General features: G+C 33.4%; 1 protein-coding gene across 1 annotated transcript in view; it reads left to right on the forward strand.

Annotated features, from left to right (window-relative positions):
- Nucleotides 1–17,362, forward strand: part of LOC110116758 (putative membrane-bound O-acyltransferase C24H6.01c) — a 53,470-nt gene extending 36,108 nt beyond the window's left edge. The window contains exons 11-20 of the mRNA XM_028694234.1: nucleotides 11,575–11,699; nucleotides 11,790–11,841; nucleotides 12,062–12,124; nucleotides 13,472–13,581; nucleotides 13,663–13,755; nucleotides 13,869–13,950; nucleotides 14,191–14,268; nucleotides 16,697–16,772; nucleotides 16,848–16,897; nucleotides 16,980–17,362. Of these exons, the coding sequence (XP_028550067.1) occupies nucleotides 11,575–11,699; nucleotides 11,790–11,841; nucleotides 12,062–12,124; nucleotides 13,472–13,581; nucleotides 13,663–13,755; nucleotides 13,869–13,950; nucleotides 14,191–14,268; nucleotides 16,697–16,772; nucleotides 16,848–16,897; nucleotides 16,980–17,027 (777 nt within the window). The 3' untranslated portion in view covers nucleotides 17,028–17,362. The remainder of the gene's footprint in view (nucleotides 1–11,574; nucleotides 11,700–11,789; nucleotides 11,842–12,061; nucleotides 12,125–13,471; nucleotides 13,582–13,662; nucleotides 13,756–13,868; nucleotides 13,951–14,190; nucleotides 14,269–16,696; nucleotides 16,773–16,847; nucleotides 16,898–16,979) is intronic.
- The last annotated feature ends 4,267 nt before the right edge of the window (nucleotides 17,363–21,629 follow it).

Below are 21,629 nucleotides of genomic sequence, written 5' to 3' on the forward strand. Positions count from 1 at the left end.
GAGCCAAACTTTTGAAAGTGGTGCTGGTGTGTATATATATAAGTGAAGTGAGATTTTCTGTGCATTTGCTTTCTTTGAATTGGTTGCAGAAAAAAATGGAGCCTCAAATTTATTTTATAGCTTTTGTCAGCTATGGATAAGAACACAAAAAGAGGGCAGTTCAAACAAATAATTGGCATTGTAGAGAAAGCAGCCTTAGCATCCTTGAAAAAGAAAGATGTCACCGAATTTACTTTTTTTTTTTATAAAAAAATTATAGGAAGATTTGATTTTCTGGATTTCAAAGAATATTAATGATTCTTTTCCATATATTTTCCTGCTTCTCCTTTTAAATTGTGCCATTATGTTTGTAGGTGGTCAGACTTGCCACCTTGTTGTACTTTGGTGCTTATTTCAAAGTTTTAGGTGCATGGTCATGACTTTTATCACTTATAGTCCAATATTAGTTGACATGTTTCCAATTAAAGCATAGATGGGTATAAAGGCATGAAATCACCTAAAGCAACGGAATTGATATGCGGCATATTGTGCTTGGTTTAGTGTAGTTTATAAATTATTCCGAGCTTGCTTATTAGAAGCGACAATTCAAGCATAGGACATGCTGAATAAGTAGGCTTTTCTACCTGGCATGACAATTAGTTGTTCTGCTTCTCAGTATACGTCACAAATGGAATAATAAAATTTTTTGGGCAGATTTAGGTTGATTAAGACAAACTCCCACACACATCACATGCGTAAGACACAAATTCAAAATCTTTTGGTTGGTAGCCAAACCTCCCAACTAACAAACCCAAATGAGCCGCACGAATAATATTTTCAATCTTTGCTTTCCTGAGTATCCCGAGCAAATTTTATTTATTTATGACCAACTATTTAGTTTGTTCTAGAAAGTACTAGAAACCAAGCTGACCTGAAATCAACCGTTTCTCAACTGATTTATAGATTTATAAGGCTGTAAGCTATAGCTTAAAAAGAATCAGTTTACACAGAGATCTTTTAGGTCATAAAACTTTTGGGTTGCGGGCAATCTTTGGACTAGTCTTTTTTTTCATTGAACATGTATATTTGCTATTTCTAACAATGTTTAAAATTGCGTATTCGGGTATTGAGGCGTTTTTCATTCGTGAGGCGAGGCGTAAGCCTCAAGGCGTTTTGAGGCGTAAGCCTCAAAATCAAAAGATTGTGTAAACATAAAAATGATAATTTTTTTTATATACTAATGAGCGAATAATATAAAACATAAAAAAGCACAATATATGAAGTGAAATCAAAATATCTCAATAATAAGACAACATGAATATAGTTCAACTCAAAATTCCATCTTTCCCAAATCTCAGTATTTTTTTCATTAACATATAATTCCAATTTCCAACAATAAATAACAATGATATATCACATAAGAACTCATAAGTCATCAGCACTGTAATCACTAAGGGGTTCTTCATTTGAATAATCATTATGGTGAACTGCTCTCTCCCCTTCCTCCTCTCCTATAGAGTCCAATGTCGGACATTTACTTCAAGATTTATGTAAGTTTTAATATATATAGTGTTAGGCGTAAGCCTCATGACAGTGAGGCGGGCTTCAAGGCGGGCTTCAAGGCGGGCCTCAACCAAGTTGAGGCGCAAGCCTCATAAAAAAAAACTCGAGGCGTGAGCATTGAGGCGTTTTTTACTGGAATTGCGCAAAGTCGGGCCTCAAGGCGAGCCTTATAATGCGCAATTTTAAACCATAATTTCTAAACAGTCATATGCCTAGATATTTTATTGAGACTAGTGGATAAATTGAAAAATAAATGGTTTATTCTTAGTAGTGCTTATTCATAGATTTATAAAGTGCGTACTAGCTCTATCTGCATTAACTTGAAGTCGTTTTGTTCTGTGGCTTATTTTCATCAATGCTATCCTACATCTGCTATGTTTATTACTTGAACTTGATGCATATATTGTCTTTCTCAGGAAAGAGGACTTCACTCTCGCCAATACTCATTCATAACATATCTTGCCTACTTACTATATGCTCCACTTTATATTGCTGGACCAATTGTGAGCTTTAATGCATTTGCTTCACAGGTCAGTGAGTTCTGATTTTGAAACTGCAAAGTAATTAAAGTTTATTTGCTGTGTTAATTTCTTTTTCATACTCTTTTTGTCATTCATTTTGTAATTAATTGTTTTATGATAAAAAACTTATGAAATTGCAATTAGACCAATATTATTACATGGATTCAAGTATTGAGCATAAGTCACTCATAAGCAAGTTGAGCATGTATAAATGCATATGTTGAGATTGATGTGCTACAATGCTAGGAAGAGTAGAGCGAGAAACCAAAAACTTCGTGTGTGCCCAACTATTCTAAGGGGTTTGTTTTGAGTAAAATTTTCAGAAGATATTAGATTGTAGATAAGACACTATACAGATATTTTGTTTTCCCTTTCCTAACTTTACCCGGTTAGAAAAGTTGAGGTATTAGATTTGACTTATGTTAAGAAAGGTAAAGGTAGACCTAAAAAGACTTGGTTAAAAAATATTAGAAATGATCTTTCTTTATTAGATTTAGATGAGAATTTGACTTTTAACCGGACACAATGGAGAAAAAGGATTCATGTAGCCGATCCCACGTAGTGGGACAAAGGCTTGATGTTTTTGTTGTTGTTGTTGCTAGGCGCAAACACCTATGATTAATTACCCTCCCAATAATGAGTGAGAGCTTTAGATTAATGCTAGTTGATAGGTGCTAAATATGTATTTTATAGTAGTTGTAATTTTTGGGCTTTAGGATTGAAGAAAATTCACTGTATTTAGCTTAAAACGGATGGTGTGGGAATTGATGTAGGCAAGGGGGGGGGGGGGTCAACTCAGGCCCAAATTAAATCAATTTTGGCCTCTCCCGAGTCTTTAAGCTCAAAGAATTTTGAGCTGGAATTTAGCTCATTTATGAGCTGATTTTTAGCTCATTTATTGGACTAGAGATTAGCTCATTATTAGCTAAGTTTTAGCTCATATTTATCTTTTATTTAATGCACTTTTATTATAGTTTTAAACTCTGTTTAAAATTGCGCAATGAGAGGCACGCCTTGAGGCGCGCCTTTGCGCAATTCCTCCCAAAAACGCCAATATTGCTATTATTTTCCTGCTAAAACCCTTAATTTTTCATTTACGCAATTCTGTGTTCGTGAGGCTTACGCCTCAAACCGCCTCGAGGCTTACGCCTCGCTTCACGGACGAAAACCACCTCGAGGCGCAGTTACGCAATTTTAAACCTTGGTTTTAAATGTTTTAAGTTATGGTGTCTCTTGGGTTCCAAAAGGGCTTTTGGAATCCCAAGATTGATGTTTTATTTTCCCATGTGTGGCTCATTGAATTCCACCATGGCTTTTAGTGCATTTGCCCCCTTGAATTCCGGCCGGCTGCTGGTTTTACCATGCCTGGGCTCTTTTTCGTGACCGTTCCCCTTTGTTCCGGGCGGTCTCCTTGGTTCCCATGGATGCCTCTTCGGTTCCTTGGCTTGGGATGTTTTTTAGGTATTTTAGTGCTATGTGATGTTTAGAATTCCTATGGGAATTTATTAGGTGTCTCTTGGTATTCCTCTTTCACACCTATAAATATGGGAGGATTTGTAATGTTTTAAAAAAGTTGAATGATATGTTATTTTTGGAAAAGCTATAACCTGCAGGTTTGCTTAGGAAATCTTGTGGGCTCTTTCCACCCTTCTTTCTCATCCCCTTCAGAAATCCTGCGGGCTCTTTCCAACCTTTCTTCTCGGGCTCCTAACCTCTTTCGTCTCTCCGCAAGTGCCACTCCACCTGTATCCTTCTTCTCTAAGTGAAGCAACTTTAGGGTGTCGTCAAGTGATTGAGTCAAGTTTGTAAGTCGGTTAAATTTTGTAAGAGTCATTGTTGTAAGTCTTTTGATTTCTAGTTTTTACATTTTATTTGAAATGTAAGAGTTTGTTCTTCCTTTTCTCGTCTTTAGTTATTTTTCCAGTCTCAGTTTCTCTTTTTTTAGTTTTGCTACTTGTGGGCGAAGGGTATAGGCCTCCCTATATTTTTTGCCCGCATCAGGAATGATGATGAACCCAATCAAGGTCTTTAAGTTTCGTCGTCCCAAGTTATCATTAACTTTTGTCTACTTATCAAAAGAGGTAGATGACCCAATTCGATTGAAGGATCATCGGAAGCTATGAGTTGTTTCATCCTAGGGCTTCTTATATGTGTTCATGAAGTTTCATTTTGAGTTTTAAAAGATTGCCTTTTTCCCACTTGCGTATATGTAGTGCGGAACTGGTGGTGATCGTTATGACTTAGTTTCTTGTTATGGATTTAAAATAATGTATTTTATTTCTTGCAGTTGGTCCGAAATTTGAATTTTGTTCTCTTTATTTTTATATGTAACTATTTTTCTAAGTTTCATTATTTGTTGCATTCGTGTCTAGTAACTTATTTTTGTATATTGCTTTTCAAGATTTGTGCAATCTCAATTTTCTGAAATTTTTGGCATTAGTTTTTGTGCAACGCACCTATGATGCAGGGCGATGTGTATTGGCTCCATTTTTGCATCACCCTTAACAGAGGGTTTGTTTTGGGGCTTTACCATCATTTTAAGCTACATGTCACGATGCACACAGGATAACCATCTTTCTATTCAAAGAAGACCATGAAAAGGATTCTAAAACATTCCATAACATATGTGTATATTTTATCATATCTTAAATGTGTTATTTTCATAAATTATATGTCATAGGAGCACTTGCCATATTTTACCATTTAAGATACATTCTGATGCGGACATCCGACGATGGACGATATTCACAGGAAGAGTCAAAGATCGACGGCCGAGATCACTCCGTTTTATTTTAGTTTATTAATTGTATTTTGATTTAATTTTGCAATTTTCTCTTTTTACTCCTTTATTTAAGAGTCTTATCTTATGTAAAGCCTAGGGGACAAATGTGTCTTTTAGTTTCTTTTGAGACCTATATATAGAGGCCCCTTCTCTTGTATTATGTATGATGGATTATTTAAAAAAAAAAATTGCACTTGTGTTCTTTGGAGAGAACTTGGGTGAGATTTCTATGGGAGGGAATCGCAGTTCATCCTGAATTAAAGGGATAATTTTCCTTTCCATACCCATTTGAAATTCAAATTTCAAATCACGTAATCACCTTCCCCTTTCCTCTTTCCCCTTTCCCTTCAGTTTGAAACCAAGCAATTATAACTTTCCATATTGGCAAATTTTTAAATTATGAAGGTTTTCAAAATTCATAATTTTAATCATGGTTAGCTGCTCGCGTTCTATATCAATTTGGTATCAGAGCATGGTTGCCAGGGATGCGAACTCGACGGAGTCGAGCTCTTTTCCACCCGGGAGAATGATGTGGACATCCGACGATGGACGATATTCATAGGAAGAGTCGAAGATCGACGGCCGAGATAACTCCGTTTTATTTTAGTTTATTAATTGTATTTTGATTTAATTTTGCAATTTTCCCTTTTTACCCTTTTATTTATGAGTCTTGTCTTATATAAACCCAAGGGGAAAAATGTGCATTTTAGTTTCTTTTGAAGCTTATATATAAAGGCTCCTTCTCTTATATTAGTTATGATGAAATTATAATAAAATTTGTGTTCTGCACTTATGTTCTTTTGGGAGGATGTTAGTGATTTTCACCAGCCGCAGGATGGGTCTAGGCTCGTGGCTTGAAGTCCCTTGGAGAAGGGCAATGTATCACCCGTCAGTCTTCGGAAGAGTCAAAGGCTCCCAGTTTTATCTTTTATCTTTTATTTCTTTGTTTTTGTTCCTAGTTGCCATCTTCATCCTCTCCCTACTTCCACCAAACCGGCCTTAGCTCACCATCACTCACGACCAAGCCACAAGCTGTCGGCCCTCCCCTTGGTTTCCTCCCATCTCCACTTGCCATTAAGTCTTTCATAAATTAGTTTTCATATTTTAGGTAACTATCTTAATGATCAAATTCAAATCTATTTGAATTTGAATAGTTGCCTAATTTATAAATTATATTTTAGGAAACTTACTAATTCATAGCTTATTTAAATTTTGAATTAAATTGGGATGAAATCCTTCATTCCAAATTTAATTTATTAATTTAGGAAAGCTTTGAATGCCTCATTAAACTCCCTACTTTATTCCCCTTTTCTTATCTTAATTATTCAAGTTTGAAAACTCCTTAAGTCCACATTCATCGTATGTGGACACATTCAACATATGTGGATGCCTTCCTTTTTTCTCTTCTTTTGGCCAACCCCCTCTGTTTTACATCACATTCATTTCCATTTCTTTTTCCAAATTTTGTAATTTTATGCATGCATGGGTACTTTAGCATCCCCAAATATTATAACAAGGGGTTAAACTCCGTAAGTCAACAAGTACATGCAATCACTTTTATATAGTTTATTTCATTCACTTTTTTTTCATTTTATTCAATACGTTTTTATAGTAGATTTGTATAATGAAGTTTTGCAAAAATTTTATGGCATTAATTTTAATATGATCAATCTTTTCTCTAATAGTGATAAATTATAAATGAATACGCAATAATGATTGATTGAATGAAAATCATGTGGAAGAAGCAAATATTATTACTGTAAATTAGAAGTACCCCACCTTCATCTTAGAAGTTCTATCTTGTCACTTAATCTTTAAACCCCTCCTTTACTTCAATGCTTAATTTTTTTTTTTAATTTCTTTGTTTAATAATTTTCAAGTGTAGTGGGATAATGGCTTATTGTTCTTGTTGTTGTATTTAAGAATATTCAAGTACATGAACTATACTCTGTTATCTTTTGCTTTTGTTCCAATAGATAACTCATAAGCAATAGTTAGAAATATTTAATTTATTACTTCAAATATCCTTGCAATGTGTATATTAACCTTTCATTTTTTTAAAAATTATTTAGAACACATAAATTCCCTTTATTTTGCTATTTTAAAATTGATTTAAATTATAGACTATATATTATAAACTAAATTTTATAGCACACAACAATAATAATAACAACATCAAGTCTTTATCCCTCTACGTGGGGTTGGCTGTACAACAACAATTTCAAGCTTTTATCCTACTACATTATATTGACTAAATGAATCATTTTTCATCATTTTGTCTTGTTAGGAGTTAAATTTTCATTTAAATTTAATTAAATGGGGGTCCAATTTCTAATACTTTCTAATCAAGTTTTTTAGGTCTATCTCTACCGTTCTTAACATAGGTCAAATCTAATATATTTACTCTCCTAATTGGCTCATCGAAAGGTCGACGTTTTATGTGACCAAACCATCTAAGGTGACTCTCTCTAATCTTATATGCCATTGGAGCTACTCCAGACTTTTCACATATATAGCCATTTCACATTCTGTCTCTTAGAGTGAAGCCACTCGACCACATGAGCATCCTCATCTTTGTGACACTTTAAACTTAATTTTACATCATTCTGCTCGATAAAGCATTATCACCAACATCTTATAGAATTTTCTCTGAGGTTTGAAGGGGGGGGGGACTTTTCTATCACACAACAAGCCCGTTGCATTCCTCCACTTCAACCTTCCAACTTGAATTCTACTAATAATATCCTCATCTATTTCACCAATACTTTGAACAATAGATCCAAGATATCTAAAACGTGTACTCTTATTAATGACTTAATCACCCAAAATCACAATCCAACCACTAGATCTATTATTACTAAAATTATACTCCATATATTCAATTTTAGATCTACTCAAACTAAAGCCTTTAGACTCTAAGGTTGACCTCCATAATTTAAGTTTACCTTCAACTCTCTCTGTAGTCTTATCAATAAGAAGAATATCATAAGAAAAAAGTCTCAATTCTCTCACTATATCTATTATTACTAAAATTATACTCTATGTATTTAATTTTAGATTATTCAAATGAAAACCTTTAGACTCTAAGGCTGACATTTATAATTTAAGTTTTCCTTGAACTCCCTCTCTAGTCTTACCAACAAGAAGATTATTATCAGCAAAATGTGCACACCAAGGTAGATCCTCCTGTAAATGACTTGTAAGAACATCCATGACTAAATAAAAAAGGTATGGTCTTACAGTTGATCCTTGATTTAATCCAATTAAAATAGGAAAATACTTGGTCAAACCACCTTGTATTCGAATTCAAGTAACAACTCCTGCTTACATATCCTTAATGACTTGAATATAAGCATTATTAACCTTTTTTTCTTGAACTCTCTGTAGCACATTTCTTGGAACTTTATCATATGTTTTCTCTTAATCAATAAATATCATATGTAGATCCTCCTCCTCCGCTATATACTTATCCATTAAACTTCTCAATAAATATATAGCTTACATTAGTAGACCTATCTGGCATGAATCCAAATTGTTTTTGAGATATATTAGTATCACATCGTAACCTATGCTCAATAACTCTCTCCCATAGTTTACACATTAACTTAATTCATCTATAATTTGCACACCCTTCTTTATTAATTTTATTCTTAAAAATAGGAATCAACACACTCCTACACTCATCTGACATCTTTTTAGTCTTAAAAATAATAACGACAAGTTTTATAAGCCAAGAAATCCCTTCATTTCCTAAGTATTTCCACACTTCTATTGGAATATCATTAGATCCAATAGCTTTTCCACCCTATTTTATTTAAAGCATATCGAACTTCTGTTTTATTAATATGACGATAAAAACAAATTCTCTAGTTTTATTTATTGTGCTAAGGTTACTAAAGTCAATTGTATTTTCACATTTTTTGTTGAAAGGCTTATCGAAATACATCCACTTTTGTTCAATATCTTCTTCTAATAAACACTTTTTTTTTCTTTATCCTTAATGCACTCCACTTGGACGAAATCTTTATTTTTCCTATTTCGTTTTTGGCTATTTATACATACATCTTTGGCCGTCATTAATATCTAATCTATTATATAAATCTATTTTATAAATCATTAAAAACCAAAGTATTTATATAACATATTATTTTCTTAGATTCCATACGAGCTCCTTTATATTTTTCCCAATTTTGTGAGCTTTTGTATCTAAACCAATTTTTATTACTAAGTTTCTTATTTTTTATATTTTCTTATGTATTTTGATTCCACTATCAACTATTTTTACTATGAGGAGCTTTTTCTTTTGATACTCCACTCAACATACTTTATAATATTTTAAATATCACTTGTTACTTTTTACCATATATTATTAACTTTCTAATGCAAAATTAAAATATTATGATATTGAATCTTTGTCACAAACTAAATTTTATAGCATTGAAAACATAAAACTTTACATCAATTAAATTTAACTAGTATTCATTATTTTCAAATTTATCAATTTATACTTTTAAAATTAAGTTTTCTACTCATGCATAAATTAGTTATCCAAATTCATAGCATAATAATGTCACTGATATATTAGCCTTTTGATTTTATTTTAAATATACAAAGAATTACGAATTACTTTTCAGATTTGTTTTATATTATAATGTATAGAGCATTCTTTTATTTTTTATTTTTAAGTAAAAGCTTTTAAATTTCTAAATACTTCACTTAAATCTTTTCAATAATGTTTCACTCAAAATCAATTACAATCTTAAATCTTTTAAATTCCTCTTCGGCCTTATTTTCTTGCTCTTTTTTCTATTTCTCTCTCTTGCTCTTCCACATCCTCCCTCTTGCTTTCCCTCTCTATGACTCTCTTTCTCTGTTCTTTGTTTCTTTTTCTCCCGCCTTCTCCCTTTCAGTTGACTCCCTATGGTTCCCATCTCGTGATTACATGTGTAATCGACTAGTGTTGGTTTTCTTGAATTGGCATTAATTGATTCATTTTATATATTTATTTATTTATTTATTTTAAGTGGCATATTACATGCATGAGTTTTGAAAACCTATGTAAAGGTTAGCATAGTATAGAAAGAAAACAAAATAAAATTTCCAAAACCTTCGCCATGCTGAAAGAGGCATGCATGCATCTTCCGGGAATCTATAATATATAACAAGGGCAAACTATCGATCTTTCATATATGGTGACACATGAAACCCCTTTTAGCTATTATTTTTTTTTTTGCCGGGCCCATTTACTGAAAATTATCATGTTCGCTTGGCGTGCATCCATCTTTAGGGAATCTATAATATAACAAGGGCAAATTATTTATCTTTCATATGGGTGACACTTGCTGCTCCTTTTAACTATTTTTTTTAATCCCGGGGCCACTTATTATCTTGTTTGTCTCTATCCCTTCGGACTCCTAATAAAACCACATAAGATTGCTTTTAGAGGACTAGGCCATACTATAAACCACAAGGTGCCCTAATGGCCGTTGGGCTTGCCCATCAAACCTAATCACCAACAGAGGTTGGCGATTCCTCCACTACTGATGAGAAAGTCCATAAGGGAAGAGAATTGTAACCTTAAACTTAGGGAAGGACATGAACTATTAGCGTGCAATTTAAGGCTTTTGATTGCACTGGTTCTAATGAGCTTTGCCATTCAATTAGCTAGTCTGCCAGTCTTATACGGAACTATGAACCTTCGTGGCTCAGATCATGCAGCACAACTTGCTTGGTATGCCCGTCTTTATACTTATACTTAATCCTTAAGCCATCGTCTTGTCAACACATCCCGGCAAACAATTTGAGCCTGCCATATAAACTTAGCCCAATGATTAGCCAGATTGATAGTGTAATTGGTTTAAGGGTTTTAGAAATTCATAATCAAAATAATATTCTTAAAAATATATCGGATGTGTTTACATGGTTTTTCATGATGCATTTAGAAAGCACTCTCTCATTGGGTATTGTTTGCAGAGGCTCCTTAAGGGGACATTTTTGTAAATTCTATTTACGCAAAAATAAATGGTTCCGAGATAATCTAGCTGGCAAGGTTTTCAGTTTAGTGCCTTAGAAGATTGGTCTGACTTGGGTTTTAAAGTTATATTTATTTTTTTAACTATATTTATTCTCTCTCTCTCTCCCAAACATCTGATTTCTCCTTATGATAGGTTCCTTTGTCTCTTAAATGTATACTATTGAGCACACATGCTTATAGGTTGTCATCACTTCAGGACAGTGTTAGACAAGCTCTTTGTCATTTCTAATTTTTTAAATTGTTAAGAAAGAACTGACAACACTTGGACAACTCTTGGCAGATCATGAATATACACAAACTGTCCTTTTAATCATTTGAAATGTGATTAATTATTATTTGACTTTTAAGCCCTATGACATAACGAGCACCATAATTTAGAAGTCTATTAAAAATTTGAAAAAAAATTATATTTAAATAATATTTCAGATAATTTAGTTGTTATGTTTAACAAGTGTCATTATCCTACCTTTTTCATGAGTTTTCATGTCCTTGTTTGTGTTGTATCGTGCACACTGCATTTGTGTCCTTGTCTGTGCATTATAGATTGTACTCTTTATTTGAATCACGTAAAATTTTCATTTATCTCTTAAATATGATGTATGTATTGCTATGCCCATATTTTGATTTTGATATCAAGACAGTTTCTAGGATTCTACTTTTTTTTGTTTACCGTACCAACTTGAGAAACATTACAGCTAGACGTACCTCCGAGGAGCCACTCAGTTGGAGATGTGGCTTTCTATGGATTAAGATGGGTTCTTTGTTTTGTTTTAATGGAAACAATGACTCACTTTTTTTATTACAATGCCTTTGCAACTAGGTGAGAGGCCCTTCTTATTTCAATCATTTACTCTTTTTTTAATTTTAATGCATTTTAGTAGTTGTTTTGATTATTTCATGTTTCTTTTAGTGGCTTATGGAGGCAATTGTCACCTCTGGAGATCTTCATTATTGGATATGGGGTACGATGTAATTGGCAGATTAAATTATTACTCTTGTTAGTAGTTATTGTTGGGCAACTTTCCTGCAATAATATTAGGTTAATTATTGGTTTGCTTGATTTAATCTGATGCATGGAGGATGTTCTATCATTATTTGAGGAATTTTTTTTCCTTGTGAACTTTGGGATGAACATCTCTCTGCTTTGATTTCATCTGTATTTTTTGCGTTATTCTATGGCAGGTTATAAACTTTATGTGGCTGAAGTTCCTAGTTATCTGGCGCTATTTTCGGTTTTGGTCATTGGTAAGCTTATTTGTAGTTGCACTTTTCCTTGTGAAATTATCAGAGCTTTCTTACAATTTGTATTACTTATTTTCTTGCGGACAGTTTGTTTCCCTTTATTTTCAAAACTAAGATAAGTTTTGCTTGTAACTACAATGAAAGTGAAGACCTGTATTTGGATTGGCATTTAAGTTTCATTGCTTTAGTCGTGGTGTTAATTGGAATATTATGTTTTTATTATAATGTCTGGAGTATTTTTTACTAGTTTATTGGCCTTATCAACCATGCTATTAGTTGGAATATTGTTTTTTTATTAGAATGTCTGGATTTGTGACATGTTGATTTGCCTTATCAAACATGCTATTATTAATCGTAAAAATATGATCCATGCCACCATTTCAATCTTTTAGCTTTCGATAGAACTTGGTCAATATTCTGTACATTGATCAAACTATCAATGAACTCAGTGATTAAACTTCATAGTTAAGCTTTTACCAGCCAGTTGTAGCTTAGTTGGATTTTATCCTAGAACATGAATGTTTTCATTCCTCTATTTTTCAGATGAATGTCAAGTCTTACCTTTGTTTAAGATCTGTATTCAGTACCCTCAAAGCTACTAATTACAGTTACTATGATCATCTTGGATGACTCGCTAATTTCTTTATAGTTTTTCATAGAATATATGATGTTTTTGTTTGAATCTTATACTTTTTGAACTGTAAAGCTTGATACAAGATAGGTTTAGCTGAAATAATGCTAGATATTATTGCATTTACTGATCACTTTATGGAATTATTTATTTGAGTTGAAAAGTTCTTAGCAAATAGTTGGGAACTAATTTAGATGATCATGATGCAATGATTTTTTCCAGGATACAATTAGTAAGCTATTCATCATTGCATATATCTTAATACTTAATGACACTTTGGGATAGGAAAGAACGGAAATTATATCAACCCATGTATGGTCAGTTCCTTGCCTGAGTGAAGTACCACTGTCTCAATATAGTCCTATCCAAGAATTGACCTAGTTGTCCAATGAACAAAAAAGAAGGGAAAGTATATTCACCCGTATATAGAGAAAAAAAATGTGTTATGGGCATGCATATTTGGATTTATATTAAGTCTTGATTTTGACCTTTTTTGGGGATACGGTGAACATTTATTTAAGTGTTATTTCTCCTTGATATTAACTCCTAGATGTGAATTAAAGATTGCAAGATGCATTTAACGTTCAAAGGTTATTTAATATCCTGATTTATTGACTTCCAAAAAACTTTTTTTTTTTGCTTCACTACTTTTTAAAATTCTAAATCTATTAAATGTGAAACTTAATCCTTGTTTTATCTATGATTAAATTCCGTTATAGGTTGCAGGAATCGAGACCATTGAAAACATGCCAAAGTGTATAAATAATTGTTATAGTTTGGAGACCTTTTGGAAGTGCTGGCATGCATCTTTCAATAAATGGATTGTTAGGTATTCTAAAATCTTTTTTTTGTGTTCTTCAATTTGTTATTTCTATCCTCTAACTTTATGTACCATTTAAAATGGCATCAGATATATGTATATTCCTCTTGGTGGTTCTCACAAAAAGCTCTTTAATACGTGGATTATCTTCACTTTTGTTGCATTATGGCATGATCTGGAGTGGTAAATCTTCTATAATCATATTTTTGTATGTCAAGAAGCAAGTGTATTGTTTGATTGATAAAAATTTTTCCTTCAAATCTGACTTGTACTGATACTTCTGCTCTTTCACATAGGAAGCTTATTTCGTGGGCATGGCTCACCTGTATTTTTTTTATCCCAGAAATAGCGATCAAATCATCAGTTTCTTCATTTACAGTATGTTCTCTTTATCCTTCTGTGATAATATGTATTCATCATCTAGTAGTGTTGTAAAGGGGAATCAGATTTCTTGTTTTATAATAATGTGGTGATGCTACTAACTAGTACCTTTACAACATACCAATTCACTTTGTACTGAAACCAGTTTGTTTATTGGGCTATTTCGGTCGAGTCTCTGGCTTTATTTTGTTATGACTTGGATTGTTTACTTCTTTATTTTTTTGTTTCTATTTTCAGTCTAGAAGTGCTACTGGCAAGTTATTTCTTCGTGAAATGAGCGCTGTAGCAGGGGCCATTACCATTACAATGCTTATGGTGTGTTATCTGATCTCATTATGTTGCAGAAATTTTTTTTTTGTATCATCACATTATATTACGTATCATTAACTAACTTTAGAAGTTGAGATTTGTTCTACTTTTCTTGATTTGAATTATGTGAGTTGTTGTTACAAGATGTGCTATTATCATTTTTCTGATTGTTATTTAATTAGTACTTTAGTAACAAATAAGTTTCTTGTTTATCATATATGTATTGGTAAAGCTATATGATGATATCATACATTATTCCATCTTTCCATCTAACTTTTTCATCATTTGAGACAATGAGGTATGGCACTTTATGTTAATAACAATGGCGATGAAGTTAATGAAAACAATAAATAAACAGGCAAAACAGCTAGTGCCTGGCTTGGAATTCTGTAATAAATGTAATCTCGGTATATTTTGAGTATTATAAGGAATGCTGTTGTTAAAAACCATCCAATGATCAATTCAAGGATTAAGTACCTTTTCTTTCTTTCTTTTTTTCTTTTACCGCTCTACTATTTGGACGGTGTAATGTTGGTTCAATTTTATAAAGTATGTTACTTAAAGGTGTGATGTTATTTTGTAGCTCTAATTTATTTTAACCTTTAGAATTAAATATCAAGCATGGTTGGTTTTTAAAATTGTCAATAAGCTTTTGCGCACTTTTTCTTGGGTATATATCTTGATGCTTTCCTCTCCATCTTCCCGTGCAATTAGGAAATGGGGAGTTTTTGTGGAGGCCATAGTAGTGGCATAGGCTTGCAGGATAGCTTCTCTCCATTTATACCCCTCTTACTTCTAGCAGTTAATGATTCTAGTAGAGTATATCTTGATCTACTAATCTCTTATGCTCTATTTATCCTCTTTACTCACCGCCTATGGTCTTCTTCATTTCATTTAGTAAAGAAATCTGATGGAGGCATGTACGCAGTTGTTTGATGCCTCTTCCACGAATCATATCTCAGTTTTTTATACTTCCTACTAGTGCCTGGATTTGAGAGTAACCCTGGGTTGATTAATACTTGGTTGTCATAAACTATCTTGGTTGTCATAAACCATTAAGACATGTTTAGCTTTCAAGAAAAATGCCAGAAATACTTGGGCTGTACGAAATAGTATGCCATGGTTGCAAGAAGCCCATGCTCATATGACTTTTTTTTTTTTTTAATCTTAAATTTTCATGTTCTTGAAATAGTTTGCCCTAATGTTCTTGTTTGTAGGTTGTTTATACTGAAGTTTAAAACTTGTGTTATTTTTTAGTAAAGTGGACAAACCACGAGTTGTTTTATACAAATTCCCCTTCTGTATAGCTGAAATACATTTTGTTCTTAATTTCTACCAAACCAAATCTTGTGTAACTCAGCTGCATCCTTTAATGCAAAAATTTTCTCCATAGTAGATCTTTCTATTGTAAATCCAGTTGATTAACTACTATCTTGTAGTTTTTTTTGGAAAACTGAGGTTCAATTGAGTTGATCGGGCTAAATCGGGCCTAATTAGGCCCGATTCGACTCGATCTGAGTCGGGTCGACATGAAATGTGTCAACATACCGTAGCACCAGCAAACAAATTGTAATTCATCAATTTTGACGTAGGTTCTATGATATTATCATCCTTCAAATTTTCTCACCCAGTTTGGAGCCAACCATAACTTAATTATTATTTTTACCTCGTCCAACTCTAGTAATGATGGGTGAATCTGATTAAAAATTCATATTGTTGAAATTTATGTCGATCTAAGCATGTAGCAATCTATTTGGCTGCAGATAGGCAAGATTCTTGCCAAACTGATTGTATAGTTGATCTGGGAATTTGGATTTAGTTCTCTTTTCATGTGAGGATCTTTATTTGAATTCTTTCTTCAATGAGCTTGATGGAAATGTGTCAATATTTCCTTCTCTCTGTTTGTAAATGTCTGTTCATCTGCCATGCTCCTGCACTTTCAGTGTGTGAACTGGTTTGAGGTTCTGAGCAAGTCCTTCACTAGAAGCACTTGGAAAACACCTTCCATACAGAGATTTTCATTTCAGCAAGGATCCTAATAAAAAAGATCGGAGGCTTCGTTTGAGATAACTTTCGTGATGCTTTCTAAAACTATTTTCTAGTACAAAAATTTCAAATTCAAGAAATTTTTGTAATAGAAAGCTATTTTAGAAAGCAAGAAAAAAACTGTCCCAAACGAAGCCGAAGTCACATTGACATGCACTCAAGCACATACACATATCTTTTGAACAAATCATCATTAGTTAGTGATATTGAATTGGTCTATGACTTAAATGCCAATCCTTTTTATGTTTCCACCATGTGCAAGTATACAAAAAGAGTGCATTTCAAATCTTAATGCTTTTACTGTTAGCATTTCGAATTGAGACAATGGGAACATCCCTGCATCTTGTTGTGCTAGCTAACTTTATTTTGAACACACCATGTTTGGCAGGTAGCAAATCTTGTTGGCTATGTTATCGGACCATCAGGAACAAGTTGGTTGATTTCCCGATTAGTTCAAAAGGATGGTATGATAATTCACCACATATTCCTTTCAATTGAATAAGAATATGTTAATTAGAGTTTTGCATTTATGAGGGCAGGTTTTCCAGTTCTTGGTTTCATATTTCTGTCATTCTATGTGGCTGTCAAGGTATGCATTTCTTTTTCAATCCCATTGTTTGCTATTTATTTAACTTCAAATCCTTAACCTTTTTAGATAAATTTGATTGCAGCTTATGTTCCATATCAGAGATATTAAGCAAAATACCAAGCAAATCTAGACCTTTTGGAGTATAATTCTTTAGCATTTGCAGCAAGTTCTGAGTTCATTGATCCTTTCCTATATTTCTCACTTCCATGGTTGGTTCTGGTTTTGTGACAAACTATCCTTGACGACCAAACTATATGGTTATATATATATATAAAAGAGAATTTGATTCTTAATAGAACATAATGAAAAAAAAAATTTATGTAGCCAACCCCCATAGTAGGGTAAAGATTTGATGTTGTTGTTGCTATTATTAATTTATTATTGTTGTTGGTGTATGTTACAATTGAATGTCAATTTTATAATTTGATCGAATATTGAGGCTCTTCGGGAGCAATTAGAAGTTTTTGGTACAATAGAAAAGGAATGATCGATTCTTATCATCGAAGAAGATTATTCGCTAAAATTGGAAAAAGGAAACTTACTTCGCTCTCCCACGAAGCCTCGGTCGTCCGCCAGTTCCGCTCCTTCGTGTCGTTCGCGAAAAACAGCGACTCTTCTTGGTCGCAGATCTAATAATAGGTGGGTGGCCGGTTCGGTTGAACCGGCCCCCAACCGGTTCATAACATTGTTCTGCTGTTGTTTCATCCAATGAAGGAAACGAAGAACAAGGAAATATGCAAGATGCAATACACTATCTATTAAGGATAGTAAGAAAACTGGTAAGATTTCACTATTTATGTTTTTTTTACAGGCTGTCTAATTATCAACATAAAATAAATTTGATGAGAAAAGTACTATCACATATCAATTATGTTTTCACCGAGGGCTTCGAAAACTCCATGCCCCAGCCTCCGAATACTCCATGCCCCAGCCTCTCTGTGCCAGCTCTTTTATTTAATGTGACGGCGGAGAGTTTTAACGAGTTTATGTTTTGGGTGAATTTTTAGAAGGCATTAAACATTACTTAGAGATTTCACCACCCTCATTTTGTGAGGACTTTATGATACGAGTTTTGGTTTCTTATAGGCGCAAACCTGTATAGTCAATTACCTCTCTCGATAATGAGAGAGAACTTTCAATTAAGGCTAGTTGTTAAAGAAGTCACATAGGTCGCAAATCCAATGTATAATAGCAACAATTTTAGGGTTTGAATTTGTGATATAGTTTTTGGAGTTTGAGACCTAAAGTTTATTACCATAAATTTAAAACTAGTGATAGGAGGAATGAAAATGAGCTGGATCAAGATCCCACCGTCGTCCCAGGATGTCTTGGTCTTTGGTCTACTTAGTCAGAGGAGGTAGTCAGCCCAACCTGACATAAGGCATCTTATCAATAGCTGTGGGTTGCATCACAAAGAATACATTGTAAACTTGGGGTGTTGTTTGTCTAAATCAGTAGATCTAAATCTACCTTAGTTGACATAGGGCATTATGCCTATTGAATATATCCTATGATTCCTTACTCAAGGGTTTCATGACGTTAGAAAATATACGGGTTTTGATCGTGATCATAATATAATGGTGCCATTTTATGAAAAAAAATTACCTGATCAAAGAGCACGTCCACGTCTCTGCTAGCAAGAGATTATTTGATGATGAATCATAGTGATACACCCAACACGATTTGTTGTTTGTGAGCTGATATTACTTTTAAATTTATCACCCCCGACTAACAGTTTTGGGTAGATGAGTTTTAGTTTTAAGTTTTTAGGTGATGGATATTATTTTAAGAATTCATAATTTTCTTAGTTTTAAAGATTTGACCTCTATGATTGAGATTCCCTACCAATACGGGCATCATCGCGGTGATATTAAAAATCACTTTTATTTTTGTAGGAATTTGGAATTTATTTTATCATTCAAATCAGGTCAACTCAGGTATATAACTTTAACATGTTTATTGGAGTATATGCATGGCTAATATTTTAGTGTATTTGTATAACAAATTTAACACCTTGACTAATGCTTATACATATATGCGTAATGTATTTTGCATTTTATATTTGCATAATTTATATGTATTTGCCTTATGTGTAATACATTTGCCTTATGATTGATATATTAATATAAAACATTTTGTAGGCTCCAAAAATCGGCCCTGGCCTCCCCCACTATTTTTTTGGGGGAGTTTTAACAAATTAAGTTCTGGAGTAAATTTTGGGAAGGTAGATGGGTTTGTAGAAAAGACACTAACCAGATATTTCACCCTCATTTTGCAAGTACTTTATGATCTGAGTTCTGGTTTCCTATAGGTAAGCCCCTATAGTTAATTACCCCTCATGATAACAAGAGAGAACTTTCGATTAAGGATAGTCGTCAATTAAATACGTAGAAATATGTTGAATATGTCATATAGTAGCAGAATGGGCATTTGGAACTTTGGAATTTGATATTTAAAATAGAAATTTCACCATCTTGCACTTGAAGCGGATGGTGGGGGAATGGATGATAGACTCGATCAAGATCCCATGGTTCCGTCATCCTGGGCCATCGTGGTCTCTGGTCTACTTAGTTATAGGAGGTAATCGACCCAACCTGACAGAAGGATCCTTGTTGACAGTCATGGGTTGCGTTACCTAATGGTACTTTGTAGACTTGGGGGGAGTGTTTGTCTAAGGGGATAAATTTAAATCCACGTTAGCTAACATAGAGCTTGGTGCCCTATCGATTATATCGCATTGATTCATATCTCAATGATTTAATGCCACTAAGGAATGTATTGGCTTTAGCTATAACCGTTAAATCGTAGTACCATTTAGCGGCAGAATCACTTGGTTTAAAGGGCCATAGGTCATAACTGTTTACGTGTAGTACCATTTGGCAGCGAAATTGCCGGTGAGGACACATACCATGGCCTCACTAGCATGAGACTGTTTTGAGGATAAATCTTAGTTATATTTTCGACTATACATTATGTGAGCTTAAGTAAACTTCAATTTGTTCATCCTGGTAAATTATTGCGGAGGCTGCATGGATTTTGCTTTAAGTGGTTGGATGGTTTATTTTCAATTTTTAAATATTTTGAATTTTTGAATTTTTGGATGTTTGATGATTTCAATTTTAAATGTCATGGAGTTTGGGATTTTTGGATTCTTTTGAGCTTTGCATTTTGTAGGTATTTGGGTGGCATTTGAAGTGTTTGGAATTGATCCCTTCGGTTGAGTTAAACGCTCAACACGACAATTATCAGGGTGTATGGGATTATTTACATTTGTGGATTGAACCTTATCAACTCTATCGAGCTATCAACAGATGATCGGGTTCATAGGCCATATATTTTTATTGATGAATTTCTTTTGTCATAGACCTTGAAGGCCTTATATGAATGTATAAAGCATATATTTCAGTTGACACCTTGACCGTGATAGTTCGAGCCGTGTCGACTTCTATATATTCACATAGAAGGATTGAACTTGAGTTCATTTATTAATCTGCGCAATATCCCTAGACGTCATGTATGCACCCAAAACATGCTTGTCAGGGCCCATGTGGGTTATGATTACACATGCCCTTATGTGTACCTATGTGCATATATATTACGGTGCATGTGTGGGGGGTATTTTTGGAATATTCAATTTTGATCATCTTTATTGGCAACCGTCATTTGAATGCAGCATTCGATTTGGGGGGTTGTACACGCCTTATGTCCGCTTGTTATGATGTTGAGGATCCGGTGGCGTGACGTCATATTGTGGTCATTTGCATATTTCATGCAGATATACTGTCATGCACTACTTGTTGCTTCATGCAAATGGATTATAGTGCATTAATGAATTTTCTGCTTTACATTTGTAGATGCTTATAGGTGGCCTGTTGTATGCACGATGAGTTTCCTACAGTAACTTGTTGGTATTTGCACTTGATATAGTCACTTTGTATTTTGCTTATTGAGACATATGGTGCATAACAGATCTTCTTCTGCCACAATATCTTGTGAATGTGTTTGCATTTGTTGTATTCCTCATGCATTTTGCTACGGTTTTTGGCCTTTGCAGTATATCTATATTATTGCAGATAGCATGTAGTGTTTACATTTATATGCGTAGAGAATCCGTATGTGTTGTAGATCCTCTATCCTTGATTACATGCAGATCAGTGTGCTTGTTTGTATCTTGATTTTGATTGCCAGTGTTGTAAAGCAATTGTTTCATTTGCTAAATGCCCTTTACACCCTTTGCATTTTGATTAGCTTGAAGATACTAGTTAGATATGTTCTTGAATGAACTCTTTTGATAGTTCAAAAACACTTAGATATATTTCACTAATAGGATATATATAATTGTTTGTTAGTAGGCTCGATAAGACCTATTTGTTAAGTTCATGAACACATAGAAAGCAAAGCTCGTTAATAACTTGATAAGGCTCGCTTATTTAAAATTTGATAAGCATGAAATGAATCAAACATGATGAACATCTATTACTTCAAACAAACTAAAATTGAATAAAAAAGAAAAGCTTGAATCAAACTTGAACTATTAGAAAATAAACAAGTTCAAACATGAATAAGCACTGCTAAACTTAACTTGGTTCTTTAAACCCTAAAATCAATTCATATTTTAGCATTTTCCAAAGTAATTTAGCATTGTCAATTCAATTTATACAAACTCATCTACACATTATAAAAACATGATTTTAATTCCTGAATATTCATTCAGAATTAGAGACCCCCTAAA

This window comes from Dendrobium catenatum, unplaced genomic scaffold (genome assembly GCF_001605985.2).
Source record: "Dendrobium catenatum unplaced genomic scaffold, ASM160598v2 fragScaff_scaffold_416, whole genome shotgun sequence".
Lineage (NCBI taxonomy): Eukaryota > Viridiplantae > Streptophyta > Magnoliopsida > Asparagales > Orchidaceae > Dendrobium > Dendrobium catenatum.